Source organism: Ammospiza nelsoni, chromosome 1 (assembly GCF_027579445.1).
Source record: "Ammospiza nelsoni isolate bAmmNel1 chromosome 1, bAmmNel1.pri, whole genome shotgun sequence".
NCBI classification, from domain to species: Eukaryota; Metazoa; Chordata; class Aves; order Passeriformes; family Passerellidae; genus Ammospiza; species Ammospiza nelsoni.
Window position 1 is genome coordinate 4,731,692 of NC_080633.1, and position 20,525 is coordinate 4,752,216.

The window sequence follows — 20,525 nt, forward strand, 5'->3', positions numbered from 1 at the left end:
GGATTCCTTTTTATTACACAGGCAGCAAAAGAGACAATTGGAGAAGACAAAAACACTATTTCCAAGGACAGCCACAGAACTCCTTTAAATCATCTCTGCTTTTCCAATATCTAAAGTGCCTTTTCCCAACAAAGGTCACCAGGTTTCTTTGCAGCTCTCCAGCAACCGGGTGCTGAAAACCACTCTACGTTTGAAATTCTGAGGGAAAGACACCAGGATTGAAATGTCAAGATTCCTTAGGAGTTTTTCATCAAGGATTTCCTATTTCCTCCTCTTTCTGTAGGTCATTTTCCTTTCCTCTGCCTTACCATTTCCTCCATCTACACTTTCCCCTCGTAGCTTGTGTACAGAATTCACAGACGCCTTTCATAAATCTGTCCTCTTTCCTTCACTCAAACCTCCCCACTTTCACTCTGATTTCTCTACTTCCAGCCACACAGACCACGCCACATCATGAAAAATGTTCTTTCACATTCCTGACACTCTCAGGTTCCACTAGCAGCCACGTGAATGAAATCTCAATTAGAGGAATGGTGCAAGTGGAAGCGTCATAGCTCCAAAGGCTTCAAAGAGTGCCTGTGGTTTCCACGCCAGTGTTTTTTGTGGTAGTCACTCACTGCTAGTAGGGTCTGGTATCAGCCTTAACCAACCAAGCCACTTCACTTTCCACAGCCAGCCCATAATTTTAAAAGGCCAATGGACTCTCGGTGATGATGCAATGATGTGTTCTCAGGTGCTTCTCTAGGCATGAGGCCAAAAGCTAAGTTACCATTTATGCAATTTGAAATGAAAGGCACAGAATTAGGCAGTGACTAGAATTTCTCATTGCAATTCTTAATCATTTTGACTTTATTTTTCCAACAGTCAGCAGGTTTTTCCTGTGAGGAGTCCTTTAAAAAATAAATTAGATGGCTACTTACCATGACTATCAGTTGACTCAGATGACAGGACATAGCACTGACACGACCTTTCGTGTTCCTCACTCCTCCTTTTCTGTTTCTCAATTAGGCCAGATTCTACTGCCTTTATTCACACTATTGCTTTATTCCATAGCTCACACTAATGGTTTCAGCAGTGACTTCTGGAATAAATTACTGCTCCCGTGTGCCAAGATGACCTGAAGTCCTTGCCAAGGGCTGTTTCAGGCCCTTGTCATGACTTCCTTATCCCGTTTCATCCTCCACAAAGCCAGGAGTTTCTCACAGCTCCTCAGCTGGTTCCCCCAGAATCAGAAGACAATACCTGTTTGCTGTGCCTCATGGGAAACCACAACTTTGTCACTAACAGGGCAAGTATCAACCATTGCTGTCATTAACTCAGAAACCCCGCCATGGAACTATCAGCAAGAAGGTGTTTGCTGTCCTGTTTTATATGTGACAATGGTCAATGCCTCACTGAATCAGGTATTACATGAACATTTCCCACATTTGGGGAAAAAACACTTTTAAAAATGGGTACCAGCAGCTGGAATGAGAATGCTGAACATTTAGAAGCATTTAAAAATATTAACCTCTAAGACTTACCAAAGCATCATGGACCCATCCTATTTCCCTCCAGTGAAAGTCCAGTCAATCCCTTTTAAGTGCTGTGAAATCCTCACTGGAGCTGGTGCACAAGGTAGAGCCTAATTATGGAGCCTCCTTTAAATCAGCTGGAATCTTTGTAAGCATAAATCATAGAGCAAAATCAATTGTTTCTGAATCATGTCTCAGAAAGAATTACCAAGAGCATGCACAAAGTCAAATCCCCAAAAGACAGAGAATGCCAGAGTTAAGATGCTCATGACCTAGTCTGGAAAGGACAAGCTGCTACACTTGATGCTACGTAGCCTCAGGGGAATGTGCAGTAACTGGTTACCCCAGTGCCTTATAAAATCCACTCTCAGGCTTTCCACAGTTGCTATTAATAGGAGTTATAAACAGCCACGGAACCATAACATGAGATTAGCTGTTGTTATATCTGTTTCACAGATAAACTCTCTGACAACCAGTGAAACTGAAATGGAAACCAAGTCCCTACAGCAGTATTGGCAGGAGTGCTGCAGCAGGATACTGGAGAACAGAGTGCTCACAATGGGTAACCAGATAAGGGCAAAGCCACCTTTTATCCTGCCCCACTCTTGTGCTCAAGTGAATCAGCACAACAATCAAAAGTGAAGCCCTGCTGCTGTTGACATGTTCCATCTCTCATCTCTCACCAGCATCAAATGGTTGTAGAATCATGGAATGGTTTAGGCTGGAAAAGACCTTTAAAAGTCACCTAGACCAGCCCCCCTGCCATGGACAGGGGCATCTTCAACCAGATCAGGTTGCTCAGAGTCCCATCCAACCTGACTTGAATGATTCCAAGGATGGGGCATCCACCAGGGATGGGGCATCACCACCTCTCTGTAGCACTAATATGGTCTAAGGCTGCAGATAAACAAATAGCTGCACTGCTTGAAGTTGCTGTTGCCTCCTAAATCATTGGGTTTTGGCCCTGTGCTATTGCTTCTGGAGTTTGAAAGATTCAAAGTAATCTCTGATCTGATCTAGCACAAATTATTTGGGGTAAAGAACTCAACCTGCTGCCTTCTGTCACCTGGGTTTGACAGAGGGAGAGCTTTACAAATGTTACAAATGTTCCTGCCAGCTGCATCCTGGCAGCAGCTCCCCTCCAGCTCCAAAAGGTAGAGGAGCACCTTAGGGCAGCAGGAGATGGTTTAAGCTTGACCAGATGAACTAAAAAATGCAATGAGCACATGAATGGGACTTTTCACCAGCCTCTGACAAGGCTGGAAGATGATTTGGTTGCTTGCCAAAAGAAAGAAAAGAAAAAAAAATAGCAGGCTGCCTTGCAAAGGTGTAGCATTTGCAGTTAGGTAGAACTGGATATGTCACTTGTAGGTCACCTGGTGATGAGCCCTCAGAGCCTTCCAGCTCTGGGTCACCAGCTGAATTCAACCCAGAACCAAAATTACAGCCAGGCATTTTAATTATATGTTTGCTTCCCTCTGGGTTGAACACTTTTCAGGCATCGTATCTCCTGGGGGTGTCTGACATCTGGCACAGCCAGGCTTCATTTTAGTTGGATTCCTTAATCAAAGCTTTTGGATTAGCAGTCTACAGAAATTTGGGATTAAACATAAATTGTTAATGTTAGTAAAAAACCCGTTCCCCTTGTCTTCAGCACTAATTTAGTCCAAGGTCAGAAACGACATTTTCTATCATGTGCACAGTAAAAATCCCAGGAGAGTAAAAAAGTCACTAGAACTCATAATTTCCAGGGTTCTTTTTCCCTAAAAACCTTTATTTGGGAGAAAGAAGAGAGACAATTTCTGTTACAGTACTTGAAAGCCAGTTTCATGACTCTTTCTCAGATTGACAGTAATACTGATTCCACCCAAACAACTCAGCCTGAAACAGACAACTCATAATGTTAAAGTTCAGGACAGTTACAGTTGACTGAAAAAGGGACTCAGAATGGAAATTGTTGTACAACTGCTACATTATGACTTGCTGCCAGATCTGGAGATAAAACTAAAAGCAGCCATTTCTTCTGATTGATTCGGTTCTCTCTTATCCTTCTGTGGAATGACAATAGTAACATCTAAATGACAGCACTGCTTGGAGTTTTCTCTTTTTTTACCTCAGGAATAAATGCATTGTATTCAAAGGCACAAAATCCTCAGAATTCACAGCACTCAGTGAAACCAAAAGTGATCAAACAAGCGCTAGTTTAATAAATTCTGATGTGCACATATATTCCAACAGGGAATATGCTGTGTTTTACTTGGGTAAAAGCAGAGTCCCAGCACACTTAAAGCTCAACTCTTTCCTCATCAGAATCTCTCCTGTCGTAGCAAATAGGTCACTGTGAGGAAATCACAGCCACATCTTGAGGAGATTGAGTTAACTTTATGAATGCATCATAAAATGGGAACTTCATAACTTCCTATTGACACTGTTTTACTGTTGCAATTTACCATTCTAATGGCACTATGTAGGAAACAATGACTGAGCTGCAATGAGATAATTAAGGAATAATGTCCATTACTTCAAAGTATACAAAGCAGTAAACAGCTGCCAAAAGTGATTAATAGCTGAGGTGAAGTTAAGACATTTAATCAATCTAATAAACCATTTATTGCAAGAATATAGCCGCTTACACTAAGTATGAGACATTTATCTTATTGATACCAACTGCAGTATTTTCCTTTCTTTAGGATGTAATATCACGAGACCTTGATTGTTCTCCCATTAAAGTCAAGGATAAAACTCCCATTGTGGGCCCAGGGTCAAGACTTCACAGAACTGATACCAATGAAAATAAATGCTTCCTTTTAATGTAGAACAGTTCTGCTAAAAACACCCCCCTCCCCCCCATTATAAAACATCCTGTGGCATTGAGGGAGGGACACATTTTAGTAACAAGGACAAATGTCAGAAGTCATGATGAAAACCTGGATCCCCTATTAGCTGGTGCTGCAATTCCTTGCTAAGTATTGCTTTGTCTGTACCTCCACCTCTGATCTGTGACAGGGAGATGAAACCATTCCCTTGTTCCATGGGATTATTTAGGATTTAGCTCATGTAGCACACAAAGAAACATGGACAGAAGATACTGTACACACTTCAGAGTGTTCCTACAGTAAAACCAGAAAGGATACAACGTGGATTGCTCTCGATTCTGTAACATCTCTCTCATAACTGGCACAGGACTGGGAGTGGTGGGGGTGGAGAGGCTGATCCCACAGCCAAGGGAAGGGACCTGTTTCTGAGGTTACAGCTGGGGTGAGAACAGCTGCATTTCCTCAGCTTCCATTCTGCTTCTCACTGCCCTGCAGGAGTACGGACTTTCTACAGCTCCTTGTGTGCTGCCAGTATCCTGCTTTTTTACCTTCCATCTTAGGCTGGAAGGGTGAGGGAGCATCATGGCAGCAGCAAAGGGAAAAGCACCGTGAGAGACAGCCCCTCTGGCATATCCTCTCACCCTACTCCCCCCTTTTATATCACCACAAACAGCAGTTACCCCTCCAAACTGAACTAAATACCAAATTCCTGATGAAGATGAGCACACAGGGAGCTGTTGGACTGGAGTTTTACCACATGAGTTGCAGAAACAATCTTACCAGCATTAAAATCACACAGACCACATTGGCTCGAGGTGAACCTTGTATTTGTCAAGCCTTGCAAAATGTACTTTTCATCAGACAAGATGTTTCTGTCTCCTCATCCCTGCATAGAAAAGAGGCATTGGAAGGCTTGTTCTTCCACCACACATTACAATTTCCCTTTCCCTGCACAGAAAAGGAATGTGTTCTTAGTGCTGGCTGACTCCTGAACCTGCTCTGAAACAATTCTTTTGTCTTAATGGTAGCAGGAAGCTTCTTTGGTTTTTACCCAAATATAAATATTGATACAGAAACTCATACCAGATAATAACAGAGGTATGAATTTATTGTTTCAGCAAAAGCTCCTATGCAAATGAACCCTCAGATAATTAAAAATGCCTGCAGTGCCTGGGCGGGTAAAAGATCAAGCACTTGCAGGGTTACAACACAACCAGAGCTGTGATAAAGCTGCATAATAGCTCAGGAGCAGCAGCTGCCAGCCTTCACAGGCAGCAGGGCTAATTCCAGCAGCCAACATGTACCAACTCCTGCTCCTCTGTGCCCAATCCATCCTGTGAGGGACTGCTTGGAACTGCAAGGTTCTTGTCTGGAGGAGCCAAAGCAGGAGCAGGTTGGAACTTGCACAGCTGGATGCAATGCAAGCAGTGGCATCGCGCTCACTCCCCATGCAAGGGTTTGTCATAAAGAGTAGGACAGGAAAACCTAAAATACGAGTCCCAGAAACCTGCAATACAGGTATCTCTGCTCTGCAGGGAGTGTTAGTTTTGGAGACAGAAAGCACAGGTAGATTTGGAATGACTTTTTCTACACTGAAAAAAAAAAAAAAAACCAGCAGTGATTTGAAGGCTTGCAGCAAATTGTTTAAATCTGTTGACTGCAGGAACAAAACAAAGCCCCCGAGCTGTTAAGTCATTTTCTCCAGAAACTGGATGTGGCACTGCGCAGAGCAGAAATTCCTCGAGGCTGGGCCCACAGTCTTCTTTCACAGTGAGGAAGAGCTGCAACAAAAACAGCTGCTTAAATTGCTGGAATTAAACAAAATGGTCATTTCTGGAATCCAGCTTGGCAGCTGAAAGGAACCACAGAATCCCAGAATGGCTGGGGTTGGAAGGGACCTTAAGGATCACCAAGTTCCAACCCCCTGCCATGGGCAGGGACACCTTCCACTGTCCCAGGTTACTCCAAGCCCTGTCCAACCCGGCCTTGGACACTTCCAGGGATGGGGAGTCAATGCCATGGCTTTGTTACTGTTAGGGAAAACTGTTCATAGATAAATTTTAAAATATTTTGTTAATGTAAATTGTCACCGGTTTCCCCTTTAGTGCAAAAAGAAGATAACTGTAACCAATATTACTAAAATTCATGTGGCCTGGGTCTATGCTGGCTACAGAAGGATTTTCCCCATTTATTTAAATAATTATAAAATTATACCTATCTTTAGTGTAGCACGGTTACAACAGAGGCTTGAATATACATTAGTTTGTTTTTTTCTAGGAGGCACAGGAGGTTGCAATTCTTTATTTATGTAAAAAACACCACCATGCTTTTTTAAAGGTTTTCTCTTGGTTCTACACTCTGGCAGCCCCACAAAAGAGCCATTATTTGGGGTGGGTTTTCCCATGTACTTTCCCCAGTACTGGGCCCGAGGCCCTGGGTAATGGCAGGTACCAAGGAGGGTGGGAACAGGACAGGTACAGCATAATTTATATCCTCATGCACCAGCAAACAGCAGCTCTGGGAATTCTTGGAGAACCAGACATGCCTTTTAGAAAAAACACAAGAGGGTATTTGCTGTGAGAGAAGCAGCCAAGCCTGCCATCGGTACCTCTGCAGTGCAAGAGGGACATGGAGCTCCTGGGGTGGGTCCAGCAGAGGCTACAAGGAAGATTAATGGACTCTCTTATGAGGAAAAGCTGAGGAAAAGCTGTTCAGCCTTGAGAGGATGCACTGAGGGGATCTCACCAATGTCTGTCAGCATCTGCAGGGAGGGCTCGGAGCAGGGCCCAGGCCCAGCAATGGCACCAGAGGAATGGGCAGGAATGATCCCAGGGAGTTCCCCTGGACATGAGGCAGAACTTTTTGTGCAGTGACCAAACCCTGAACAGATCCTCCAGAGAGGCTGTGGGGTCTCGCTCCCTGGGGATATTCCAGAGCCATCCGGACACAATCCTGTGCTGTGTGCTCTGGGATGGCCCTGCTGGGGTCTTCTCTGCCGGAGCTGGGACAGGGAACAAGGTGACCCACTGTGGTGACTTTCAAATGGAGTGATTCTGTGATTTGAGCTGCATGCTTGCTTCTGAAAAAGACACCTTACAGTCACCTGTAAAAATACTTCACATGTCTTCTAATAGATGGTTTATATCTGTTCAAGAATCTATTAATATTAGGTCTAGAGATGGCCAAGAGAGCTGGGGAAGGGTCTGGAGCACCAGGAGGGGCTGAGGGAGCTCGAAAGGGGCTCTGCCTGGAGAAAAGGGGGATCAGAGGGGACCTTGCGGCTCCCCATAACTCCCTGAACTCCCTGACAGGAGGGGACAGCCACGGGAGTGGCTCTGCTCCCAGGGAACAGGGACAGCATGAGAAGGAACAGCCTCGCATTGTGCCAGGGGAGGTTTATGTTGGACATTAGGAACAATTCCTCCACAGAAAAGTTGATTAAATATTAGGGACAGGACGCGGCAGTGAGGTGGTGGAATCACCGTCCCGGGAGGTGTTTGAGGAAATCCCGCACGTAGCACACAGTGGCTGACAGAGCAGCGCCGATCCCACAGCCCTTTTCCCTCCCAAACAATTCCGCCGCCGTGATTTATTTTTTCCCGCGCAGCCCGAGGCGGGAAATGGCGGCCGGGCCGGGCCCGCCCCGCGCCCTCACGGCTGCCCGGCCCCACCCCCGCTGCAAGCCCGGCCCCGGCCCCACCCCCGCGGTGTTGTGCGCGCCGCCCGCCCCGCTCCGCCCGGCCCAGCCCAGCGCGGCCCGGCCCGGCCCCGCCCCGTTGTTTATCGCGCACCGCCGGGCGCTGCCGCTCCCGCCCCTCGCTCCGGACCCGGCGCGGGGCGGGCCGGGCGCGCTCACGGGCTCGGGGCGGCGGCGGCGGCGGCAGCGGCGGCAGCGGCGGCGGGCGGGTTGTGGCGCAGCGCGGGGAGCGGCTCGGCCCCTTTCCCCTCCCTTCCTCCCCTCGCGCCGCGCTTCCCTCCTCGCCCGCGACCCGGGAACGGGGGGAGGAGGAGGGAGGAGGAGGAGGTGGAGGGGGCGGCCCGGCGTCGCTCCGCCGAGCGCTGCCCGCGGGAGGAAGGGGGGCGCGGGGATGAGATAAGCGCGGGGGCGGGCGGCGGGGGGGGGAATGTAGGGGCGGCTCAGGTGGATGCGGGGGGCGGCGTGAGGCCGCGGGGGGAGGCGCGGAGCGGAGGGACGGGGGCTCTTCCCCCGCCTCGGGAGGCGGCGGGGGCTCGGGGGGCAGCGCTCGGCGGGCTTCCCGCAAGGGTGAATTGGATTAATTCGCTTTTTTTGAAAGGGGGGGGGAGGTTTGCGCTCCTTTCCCCCCCCCCTTCGCCGTGCAGAATTGGCGCCGGCAAGAGGCCGCTGTGGCATCGCGTTTGGCGTCCTTCCCACCCCCTTCCCCTCGGTTTCGCTCCTGGAGGAGTTGCTTGTTGAGGTTTTGGTTGTTTTGGGTTTTTTTTTCTCCGATAGTTTTTTTTTTTTTTTTTCCAAATACGAACCTGCGTCTTGATTTTTTTTTTAAACAAACAAACAAACCCGCTCCCCCCCCAATAACCCCCTCCGCACACAAGCCTGCCTCTGAGAGGGAAATAGCCAGGTGGAATCTCACTCTGTTTCCATGGACAACCCGTCCATTATCACCCAGGTGACTAACCCCAAAGAGGAGGAGATCCTGTCCTGCACTCAGGATAAAGGTGAGCTGCTTTCTATCTTTCTCCGTGATTTTTTTTTTTCCTCCCCTTCTGTTTAAAAATGCACGTAGTAACAACTCGCATTCTTCAGTGGCCGTCTAATCCTCTCCAGGCTGCTGGGAATAGAGGAGGGTTTGTTGGGTTTGGGCTGGTTGTTGTTTTTTGGGTTTGTTTTTTCGTGGGATGAAGGTATTTGCGTGAAGGGTGTCTGAAACTGCTTGTTGGATACAGCTGAGAACTTGTTAAAAGTGTTTAAATACCGAATTTCATCTGTCATTAAAAAAAAACCCACTCTTGTTCCTTGATGTTTGGGCAGGTAACTTTATAAGGTGGTCACTGTGCAGTTATGCCCTGCTTGAGGGAAGGGATACCTGTGCTGGGTGTGTTGGAAGGTTTTGAAATATCCGCTGGAAAGATTTTAAATTCTTTTCCCCTCTCCTTGTTTATTTTTTTTTTAACCAGATTTCTTTCCTATGTTCTTCCCTGCCTCCCCATTTGAGAATCTGTGCAGCTTTCGGGTTTGTTGGAGGTTACTTGTGCCTCTCAGAAAGAGACACAGGCTACTTGTTAAAGCAGGCTCTGTTTGACTCCTTGGATAAATAGTTGTTGCTTGCGTAAGGCATCGCACTTGGATTGGGTTTTACTCCCAAATGAGATGAATCCAGCCTGCCTGAGGGAGCTGCTTCCCTCCAAAGTCTGCTCGTTGTCGAGTGCCTTTAACCTTGTTTGCTTTCAGAGGCTTGGAGCAGTCTTGGGGCTGTAAGTGGTTGTGTTCTCGTGTCTGGTGGGTGAGAGGAGGGTTCAGGTTTTTGGGGCTTGTTCACGGCTTTGGGAAGTTACTTGGATGTCACTTTTATGCTTTGTAACAGGCAGTGCTGGTAAATGGGGGAGAAAGGGCAGAAATTAGAAGTAACGAGTTATATCTCCATGTTCCTTGGTAGGTACAGTCAGATCTCTGAGCAGTTGTCTGAAATGGTAGATTGGTAGCTCCTCCCCTGAAATTTATGGATTTAGTGCCCAAAAAGCTTGCATTTTTGTGTGGCTCATCTTGGAACTAGTGAGGGCTCCTATATTGTTGGAGAAGTTGTTCTCAGTTGCTTCTGACTGTCAGGCCATACATGAAATCTGTCTCTTGCTTCACCAGTGCTGACTGCAGAAATATGGAGGTAGATCAAAAAAAAAAAAAAAGCCCAAACCATCAGGTTTGGGGGGCGTTTGAGAAAAAAATTACTTATTTTCAGCATAGGAGTGTTTATGTAACTCTCTAATTCCTTTTGCTTGTGAGATGGTACTTCCACCACGAGGCCTGGTTTGGCTCAAGAGATTTTTGATGCTTTCCTCTGTTTTGGCAATGTGGAGGATGGGATACCTGCAGTAAATAAGGTGCTGTGCTCTGCCTACCACATCTCCTGAGACCTGTTTTTGGCTAGACATGTGTGATACTGTGCTCACATGTTGTGGTTTTAATGGCCTAGATTATTGTATGTAATGGAAGGGCTTTGTTAATATCTGCAGCAACTGCTTGAAATTTTAGTGCAAAAAAAGCCAGTTGAGACAAGCAGAGGAAGATTTGACAGCTGGGAAGAAGAGTAGGCATCCACATCAAACAAGTGGCTTCGGAGTCCTCGGCAGAGCGAGTGAAAATATGCATCCAACTTGCATAACTCTGCAGTAACTTGCATAATGTGCATTGTGTTCTTGCTATTGGTTTGTCTTTGGCAGAAAATCGTGATGGTCTTCTTAGCAGAGAAGGAGCTTTTCAGGCTTGGGGTTGGCTGGGCTGGGGGAGAGGGGAAGGAGGGGACCCGGAGTTGGAGATGAGCAAACTTCAGCGTCATCTTCAAGCAGGAGGTGAATTACCATTTTTTTTCAGCTTTTAGGGTGTGTATTTTTTTTTTAAACGTGTTTGGATTGACGATGAGCTCTGTGGAAAGACTTTCACATCGCTCCAGAGCAACTTTTGCAGCGGGAGAACCGCGGCTCTGTCTGTGCTGGGCTCTGCAAGGAGAGCGCTGCTTGCTCCAACCTCTTCCCCTGCAGGTTTTCCCGGTGCTGGAGGTAGGAGCTTGTGGGAGCCCGTGGCTCTGCCTGCCTCCCTGGCGTGGCTGCCCATCCTCACCCAAATTTCTGTCAGATTTCAGAGCCTTTGGGTCTGGTGAGCTTCGAGAGAAAGAGCCCGGAGCGCAGAGAGGGAGCCCAGATAACTCAGCCGTGCTGCTGGTTCAGGGATTGGTACAAAATGGCTCACAAATGTGTGAAGGCATCGTGAATTAACTCTCTGTTTCATGAAATCCAGAGTCAGCTGAGGCTGAATTCTGGAGTTTTGTGATAAGGTGAAATACAGCAGCGCTGTGCTGTGTGAGGCAAGGCTGTTCAGTTTAATGAAAAGCTGGGTTTTTTTTTTCCCTCTGAGTTTAGCATTTGGCTGCAGAAGGAAATTCCAGGGTACTAAGTGGCATGTGCTGGCTTGGGGAATCAGGGTTTTCTTGGGGTTGTTGAGACCTTGTGTTGGTGTTTCTCGTGGAAGAAAAATCATTTATAATCTTGTTGTTCAGCTGGAGAGAGGCAGTTCCAGAGTAACTGAGCAGCTGCTAAATAATGCATGTGTATACCTTCAAGGTTTTGATTTTTTCCCAAGATTTTTTTTAAGCTTTTAATCAGATGTGAGACCAGCATTTAGCTTAATTTATTTATTTTAAATGTATTTGTGTTTTAAAAGGAATTCGATGTGCAGTATAGGCTTTTGCCAGATTTCTCCTGTGGGAGGGAGTGAGGTTGGCAAGAGACAGAGCTGCTTCTCTGGTCCTGGGGCAGTTGTGTTTGTAGGTAAATAATGTGTTTTACAAATGCTCAAGCTTTTTCTTACTAGTCCAGGTGTATTAAAAAACAGCCTTTTGAGATGGGTGAAACTGTGGCAACTTAAGGGAGATCTTTTAAACACTAAGAAGGATTTGTTAACATTCATTTTTTAAGAAATAGCAAAAAAATTTTGAAGGTGGAAAAAACCAGGTCTTGGTATGTGAACCATTCCCTAATATGTTGCCACATGGTGGTGCACTGGATTTAGTTGTCTGTCAAGATGAAAGCTGAGCATGGAAGGTTTGCTACAATCATATTTTGTTATTATTATTATTATTATTGTAATGTTCTCAAATGCCTGTGGTGTTGGTGCTGCTGGAGGAGTTTGGTCCCTATTTGTGTTGTTAAATTAGTTCTGGGAAATAGAAACTTAGATTTTCTCAACTGGAAGTGATTCGTAGGTGCCTGGAAATTCTTTGGACACTAAATTCACAGAGAATTCAATTCTCTGTTAGTTTTTTAAGTAACAGAAGTAGGAGTTCTTTGCAGAATATCTTATGGTGTGGTCATCTGGCACTTCTGGAAATTGGGAACATTAACAAACTTGAAGCTAAAATGGAGACCTAAGTATGTGAAAAGGAGTTTTTTTTTAACCAGGGTAAATGTGAGCAACTAAGAAAAATATAAATAAAAAATATGAAGAAAAAGTGAAAGTGTTGATCTCTATAAATCAGCACAGATAAAATCAACTGGTTATTTTAAAATTTGTATTAATTGATATTACTTCTGATGTAAAATCTGTATGGTTAAATGTATAGAAAACTGAGCAGTGCTGCTCTGAGTGTCACATTGAGAGTGTGGTCATGCATGGGCAACAGGCATTCAGTCCAAAGAAATAAATTTCCCTTTTTTTTACCTGCCTGCATTAATTTGATCCTCATAAATGATGCAAATTCTTGGCTGTTTCCAGGTGCCAAGTTCAATAGTGGTAAAAAGCCAGTCCAGTCCTTCAGGTGCCTCCTTCAGGCTGTGGTGTTTTGTTTTCTCTCTTGAGCTCCATCTTTCCTGACTTCTCTAAAATTTTCCTGTCAGCTGAGTGTCTGTTTTCAGTTATTTAGAGTAACAGAATGTTTTAGTGTCCCTACAGGTGTGAATTGTCTTCTGCAATAAATTGTATGCAAAAGGTTCACAATGGAACCTGAACCATTAGAGTTTTTTTAAAATCACAGTGTGAATGAGTCTCTGGGGATGTTTTCACAAACTTTTTTACCTTCTTTTCTTTCAAATAGAGTTGGAAAAAACCAGCAATGAGAGCAATACTCATTATAATTTTAAATAAAGAGTTCTGAAGATCTCAAGTTAAAAGCCAAAATAAATGTCTTTAATTGTGTCTTCAATGAAAAAACCATTTTGAATATAGCTGAAAATATTTTGAATGTACTTTTTTGCCATTACATCACCCGAATTCAGAGTACTCAAACACTTGAACATATGTTAATGATCCTGAGACATTGTCTCAACAGATTTTTATAATACTGACTTCAGAATTTTAACACTAAAGTAGCATTTAAAGGGGAGAAGAAAGAAAAAAAAAAAAAAGATTTGGAAACCACTCCAGTAATCCACTGGAATGTGAATTGCTTGCAGAGGGTAAAATTTTAAATCATTAACTAATGACATAGCTGTTATATGAGACCAGAGTAGCCATACAGTAGGTTTTATGTTCCAGGGAGTCTGTAGTAACCCAAGGTTTGATTTAGGGTCCCAGTTAACAGGCAGAAGTGCACTGGCAGATGGGAATGATAATTTACCTAAATATCAAATATTCACTTTATAACCTGCAGTGTGATCATTTCTTCCCAGTGCTTGTTGTCACCTGAAATTCATACTGGATTCAATGTGGTGATTTAACTAAAGTGTTCAGAAGTTTAACATGCCTTTAAAAAAAAAAGAAAAAAAAAAGAAACTCAACAAAGTTGACCTACATTTTGTTAATTCACTATTCAGAAATGCAAATAGCATTTTCTGACATAATCAGTAAAATGCAGTGTGATCGATGCCACGCTTCAGCTCTCAGAGTTGAAGCTGAACATTCCAAATGAGCCTCTGGATAACAGCTCCATTTGTGTTTCTGTAAGGGGATAAAAACTGAAATGCTGAGAAGGCAAAAGGCCAAGAGAAATGAAACTGCCTGACTTGGGCATTGTTGTGAAGGACTTTCCTGTTGCCCTCATAGATAGGTTGGACTGTGGGAAGCTTATTTTCCCTTCGTGGAATGCTTGATTTATGAGCTTGACTGTCCTTTAAAAGTTACCACTCTGACATGAGAGTGGTTGAAAATTAGATCTATCCCATAATTTTTATGTGTATGCCAAATCTTAGTTCTTCTCTCTGTAAGGAAGTGCACTTTTGAATTTTGAATTTTTGGCAATGACCACCATGGTTGGAGCTCAGTATTACATTTCCAATTAAAAATCCAATTTTGAGCAATCCTGCCTATGGAAATGATAACTTTAGGGTTTGAATTTATCCATTTCTCATGCCCAGCCAACAGAGAATTAGACAATTTGAAGTTTTTCTGTCAACAAGAGCTAACATTTTCTTAAAAAAAAAAAAAAAAAAAAGGAAAAGCAAAGACAGGTCTAATTATCTCCATTCTTGCCTAGGTTTTGCCTGCTGTGTGAATCAGTGAGGGAAAATGTGGCTCATCCCTCTTCCTCCTCCCTGCCTGGGGGATACATCTCGCCGGGAGGGCAGGGGAATGTGGAATGTGGATGTGTGTGGGACCAGGAGGGAGCCGAGAGCAGCCCGAGTGCTCCAGCCTGTGTGGGGGATGGAGCAGGGACTGCAGTCCTGCCTTCGGAGCCTCTGGAGCCCCAAGAGCCTGGTGGGGACACAGGGAAGAATTTTGGTGTTTGGGATGGGCTCCCAGCCTGCCCTGACCACTCCTGATGGAGTCTGAGCGTCTCTGCCCACACACTTTGTGTGTCCCCTTATCCCAGCTCAGAATTATTTCCAGAAAGGGATGGAATCTCCCAAGCTGAAACAGGAGAAGGGCTGATACAACTGCAACAGTTTAGATGTTTATAAAGATCACATCTGGATTGCTGGTGAGGATTGCAGACCATCCCATGCTTCTCAGCAGTGGAAACCTGGCTGGAAAAATCTCTCAGCAACATCTCCTAGGGCTCCATGAGTTGGTTCTAGTGGATGTTCCTGATCTAAACTCTGTTTTCAGTGCTCAGCTCAAACATCTCACTGGGTTTGAATGATTTGCTGAATTCCCAGAGCAAAGAAGCCTTTTGTGCTTTAATGTCACCACAGACACTTCCAAGAGTTTCATGCTGGAAATGTTAATCATCTATAAATTCTGTTTTTGCTGGAGTTTGAGGAGAGCTTGCTTTATTTTTACTTAGAGAAGTTGAGCCATGAAATGGACATGGATGGGATGGATATGGAAAGCATAAGTAGCATCTAAATAGATCTGAGTGAAAATATCTTCCATGTGCTCTGCTGTGGTATAATTTTGGCCTTTTTTTTGTATTTCTGGAATGTTTGCTGTAAAACAAGAAAAAAAAAGTCTAAGAGTCTTATACAGTTCAGTCCTTTCAGTGCCAGCTGCTACTGTGTAACACAGATACAAGCAGTAAAAATATCAACTTTAACCAAATGAGCAGAGAAAGTCATGTTCTAAAGCTTGTGGGTTTTATTCAGCCTGTTATCAAAATGATCACTTGCAAAGTGCCACTTATTGTTTTCTTTGTACAAGATAATAAAGTATGATTTGTAAAAAGAAGAACCCAATTATTAGAAGTGATTGGCTGCACTAGAAATGAGAATTCTATTATCTAGAAAATTTATGGTGAGTTAAAGCTGAATAAATACATGATAGACTTGGATTCTAAGGTTGTTGGGGGTTGAAATGAGTTTTTTTTTTCCTTTATTTATGTTTTCAAGAAGCTGTTAGTCTCTTCTCAATGTTTATTAATATATGTAAAGCCTGACAGATGGGGAAAATATGACTCTGCAGGACCTATTTTGTACAGAGGAGCAGCCCCAAATAATGGATGCCTGATCAAAATCTAATGTGTATATAACTTTTCAAATGTTTCTAAAATATCAGAACAGGTTTGTAGGAGGCAAATATTTCCTGAACCTCAGCCTGCAGTTACAGTTTGCATATTGATGATATTGTTTAAAGCCAAGTCCTCTGTGCTGAGTAGCTGGCCAGCTGTTTGCTGCCACTGTTGCAAAGCTTATTTTGCTGGTAGCAAGGGAAATATTGATTTTTATTCGCCGCCCTGCTCTCCCCACCCCCGCAGCTCTCTGCTTCCTGCCTTGTCCTCCAGCATTCCCAGCGGAATTGGCAGTAAAAAGAACCTTGCTGTTTCCTGGCCTGCTGTAATCAGCAGTAAAATTTGAAACTTTCTTGTTTATTTGATGATTTGCAAAGCTTGGCTGTTCCCTTGGTGTGTGGGACTCCTCCCTTGGTCTCTGGGAGCCAGGGGGAGGGATGTGCTTCCAGCTCTTGAGGGTGAATTCCTGCCTTTGGGAACACTTTGGGGGAGATAAATCAGTTTCCATCCTCATAATCACATAAAGAAATTGTGCCACAAAGCTGCTCTTACAGTGGACACGTGTAGAAAAATTCAGGTGTGAGTTTTTTTTTTGAAGCAATGTTAGTAAAGAGTTTTTATAAAAGATACAAATTTTCGACAAAGTCGTTCTGAGCATGCATTTAACAATTGGCAGACAGTGCTGCTTTATTTCTGTCCACAAAAGCTGTCTTGTATTTTCATGCCTGAATATTTACATACTTGCATTGGTTCCCCATGAGTGCACGTCCGTGTGGTTACCAGGGATCCGATTCCAGGAAAGCTCTCACAGGATCACAGGAGCCTTTGGGTTGGAGGGAACCTTAAAACTCAAACAGTGCCACCCCTGCCATGGCAGGGACACCTCCCACTGTCCCAGGGTGCTCCAAGCCCTGTCCAGCCTGGCCTTGGGCACTGCCAGGGATCCAGGGGCAGCCACAGCTGCTCTGGGCACCTGTGCCAGGGCATCCCCACCCTCCCTGAGAAGAATTTCTCCCTAATATCCCACCTAACCCAGCCCTCTGGCAGTTTTAAGCAATTCTCTTTTTTCCTGTCATTGTTCCTTGTCCTCAGTCCCTCTCCAGCTCTCTTGGAGCCCTTTAAGGCACTGGAGGGGGCTCTGAGATCTTCCAGAACCTTCTTTTCTCCAGGTGAACAGCCCCAACCCTCTGCTTGTTGTTGAGGGTGTTCACAGGGGTTCTTGGATGAGGGCAGAGACGAGGATCTGACTCCATGTTTCACAAGGCTGATTTATATTTTATGATATATATTACATTAAAACTATACTAAAAGAATAGAAGAAAAGGTTTCACCTGAAGGCTGGCTAAGAATAGAATAGCAAAGAATGATAACAAAGGTTTGTGGCTCGGGCTCTGTGTCTGAGCCAGCTGACTGTGATTGGCCATTAATTAGAAACAACCACATGAGACCAATCCCAGATGCACCTGTTGCATCCCACAGTAGCAGATAATCAATGTTTACATTTTGTTCCTGAGGCCTTTCAGCTTCTCAGGAGGAAAAATCCTAAGGACAGGATTTTCCATAAAAGATCTCTGTGACAATTTGTCTCCATGCCAGAGGTTCTCCAGCTCTCAGAGGTTTTTTTTTGTGGCCTCCTGGTGTTTCTGCAGCAGGTCCAGCTCAGTGAAGCTCAGAATGGTGGGTGTAGATTTTAAACTTGGTTTGCAGTGTGAGGTTTGCCAGTTTTCCCCTAGTGATTGTCATATAGAGGCATTCTGCAGAGGAGAGGTCAATAGTGACACATTCCTAGAAAATATTTAATCATTTATATCCTTGCTTCAGCCAAGCACAAAGAAAGGTCTGACATTTATCACCTGGAGAGAAGGGTACAATTGTAAAGTATCTCATTGTGCCTTCACAAAACCCTTAAAAATTTTTACAAATGGGCTTATGGGACTCCTTTCAACTAAAATTGGTTAAAAATACACATTAACAATTTGATGAATGCAGTGTAAAGTGAAGCATTTCAGGGAAAACACTTCAAGTATGTATTTCACAGGGATTTTTGGAATTAATCTTTGACCTTTTGGGGTTTTTTAAAATTCTCTCCCTTGCCTTGTTCTGCTTTCTTGCCTTTTTATCTTCTCCTCAGAAGATCTGGACTGCAGCAGCTGTCTCTGTGCTCTGATGCTGTTGAAGCTCCCTGGGCTGAGGTGTTTGGTGGCAGAATTACCCAGGGATAATTCTGGTGTCACTGCTGGGTTAAAGGTTGGACTCTACCTCAGAAATCTTTTCCAAGTTTTCTGGTTCTGTGGGCAGTTGATGTTTGGGGCTGAGGAGGAACCCTGGACTGTGCTGTAGGGACAGATTTGTCTCCTGGGAAGTTGGTGATGTAGGAGCAGTCATAAGGAGAGATGTTCTATGTGTGAAATATAGGAAAATAAAGGTCTTTTATCACCTCCTGTGGATGTTGTGCTGTATTTAAAGGGAGGAGATGCATGAAAAATAGCCAGAATAATAGAGTAAGTACTCCAGGGCTCTTCCCAGAGCTTGGCTTCAGAGTGAAAGGCAGAAAGTCACATTTGGGTTAAAGGAAATATTTCCTCATGCCTCATACAGGTGATCTGCATAACCTGTGAAGAAATGGTTTCCAAAACTGTTTATCTGGGAGTTCCTAAACAGGATTAACTGGCAGCAATTTGCATTTGTTATAACTGATGCAACCTTTAAAGGTACTGAAAACCAGTGTTACAAACGCTGATTGTGTTTCAGCATATGAACTGTGTGTCATCAGTCATAGAATGGTTTGGATTGCAAAGGACATTCAGCATCATCCAGCTCCAACCCCACCATGGGCAGGGACACCTTCCACTAGATCAGGTTGCCCCAAGCCCCTCCAGCCTGGCCTTGAGCATTTCCAGGGATGGAAATGGGGCAGTAGAGGAAGGAAAGGTAAAATTTCATTACAACGGAACACATCAAGTGTTTGTACTTGTATTTATCCTGAACTCACTGACCCTTTTCCTGTGCTGGGTGCTGCAAGATGATTACCTTTGCCAAGTCATTTGCTGGCCAGCTGCCAGTTCTCATTACTTTTTATGATGTGAAGCTGATTTTGTTGAGAATCCACAAGTTGAAAGTGATTTGGAGAGTTTTGCAAGTGGAGAAAGGGGGGAAGGTTATGTTAGTTGGGGAATTAAGAAAAGAAAAGGAAAAGAATACTGAATGCAATCTGCAGAGCAATTCATTTGCTAATTACACATTGACATAAATTGGAAAGTCCCAGAAGGAGGGGGTTTACAGCATAACTGGAAAACAATTTGCATCTGTGTGGAGGTCTGTGCTTATCCACAAAGGAATGAGATTTTAACTGGATTTGTTTAATCGGGTTTATCATGAGTGCAGAGTTGTGGGCTTCCTTCTCCCTCACATTGCAGCAGCTCCTGTCTTTCTGGAAGATTCCCTCTTGTGTTGAGATTAAATATGTCAGAGAAGGATGTACGGTGAAGTTTAATGGAGATTGAAAGTGAAACCTAAGAAAAAGCAGGAAGTGTCCCTCTGAATTTTAGAGTGGATTGAATACATGAATGTTCCTGGCTCCAGATTACCATGATAAAACTGACAGCTTAATGCAAACTTGGCCCTGAAATTCAAATGCCTTTTTTTTATCCCTACCCTCTAAGAAATCTGAAACACTCCAGCAAATTCTTCCTGTCTCTGCTGGGAAGGTTGCTAATGGCTAATTGTACACACTAATTACATGCTAACTAGTATTGCTACAAAGAGCATTCAGTGTTACTCTTAGGATAGTTTGGGGATTTTTCCCTGTAAATCTTTCATATTTATTGGTGCTCAGCATGTTACCCTAGAGTTGCCTCCACTTTCCCCTTGGTAAACGTGTCATGATGAAGAAAAGACAAAAATCTGAACAAAACTGGAAATCAAACGTGACAGTTTTGAAATAGGAATCTGTTCAGGTCTCTGAAATAGGAATCTGTTCAGGTCTAATGCCTGTATTTACTTGTGCTGCTGCACATCATTATAAATCACCTGTTTAGCATCCTTCTGGCAGGCAGGGGAGCTCTGAGAGCAGAATGTTTTTAAAAATGTCACTTGTAGCAGTGATGGATCCTTTTCAGTACCTTTAAATCAATCAGTTGTTTATCGAAACATAAGAGCTAAATGCTGTTACTAGCTCATGATACAAAACTGTAATAATATTCAGAGGAGAAAAATGAGCTTTCAGAGCAAACCTGGCCCAGGTGCTGGGAGCAGCCTCAGCAGATTCCTGAGGACCAGGTGTCCCTCAGCCAGGTGCCATTGCCACAGCATGCGGAGCAGCATTCAGTAACTAAAAACAACAGATCACAAGGAGGTTTTGATTTATAATTTTTCCAAAGTGTCTTTTCAGAAAAAGCCCTAAATAGAATGAAACTCTGCCATTTCATTTTGTGTGATATGCTGGATTAAGCCCTGAAGTGCAGAACTTTTTGTTGACCATGTGCAGCTGTGGTTCTGTTCAAATACCGCTTCCACAGTGGTGAATTTCTGATGTCCCAGATGGTTCTGGTTCTTTCCCTCATCACCCAAAATTATTTATTCCACCAAATCCTCCTCAAATAACATTTGCAATCTTCTTAAATTGTACA

The 20,525-nt window shown here is 44.2% G+C and overlaps 1 protein-coding gene across 3 annotated transcripts in view; it reads left to right on the plus strand.

The window, feature by feature from the left end:
* Positions 1-8,531: 8,531 nt before the first annotated feature.
* CTDSPL (CTD small phosphatase like) overlaps positions 8,532-20,525 on the plus strand; it is an 83,934-nt gene continuing 71,940 nt past the window's right edge. For all 3 annotated transcript variants that reach the window (XM_059494056.1, XM_059494064.1, XM_059494073.1), the window contains exon 1: positions 8,532-9,025. In XM_059494056.1, the coding sequence (XP_059350039.1) occupies positions 8,950-9,025 (76 nt within the window). In that variant the 5' untranslated portion in view covers positions 8,532-8,949. The remainder of the gene's footprint in view (positions 9,026-20,525) is intronic.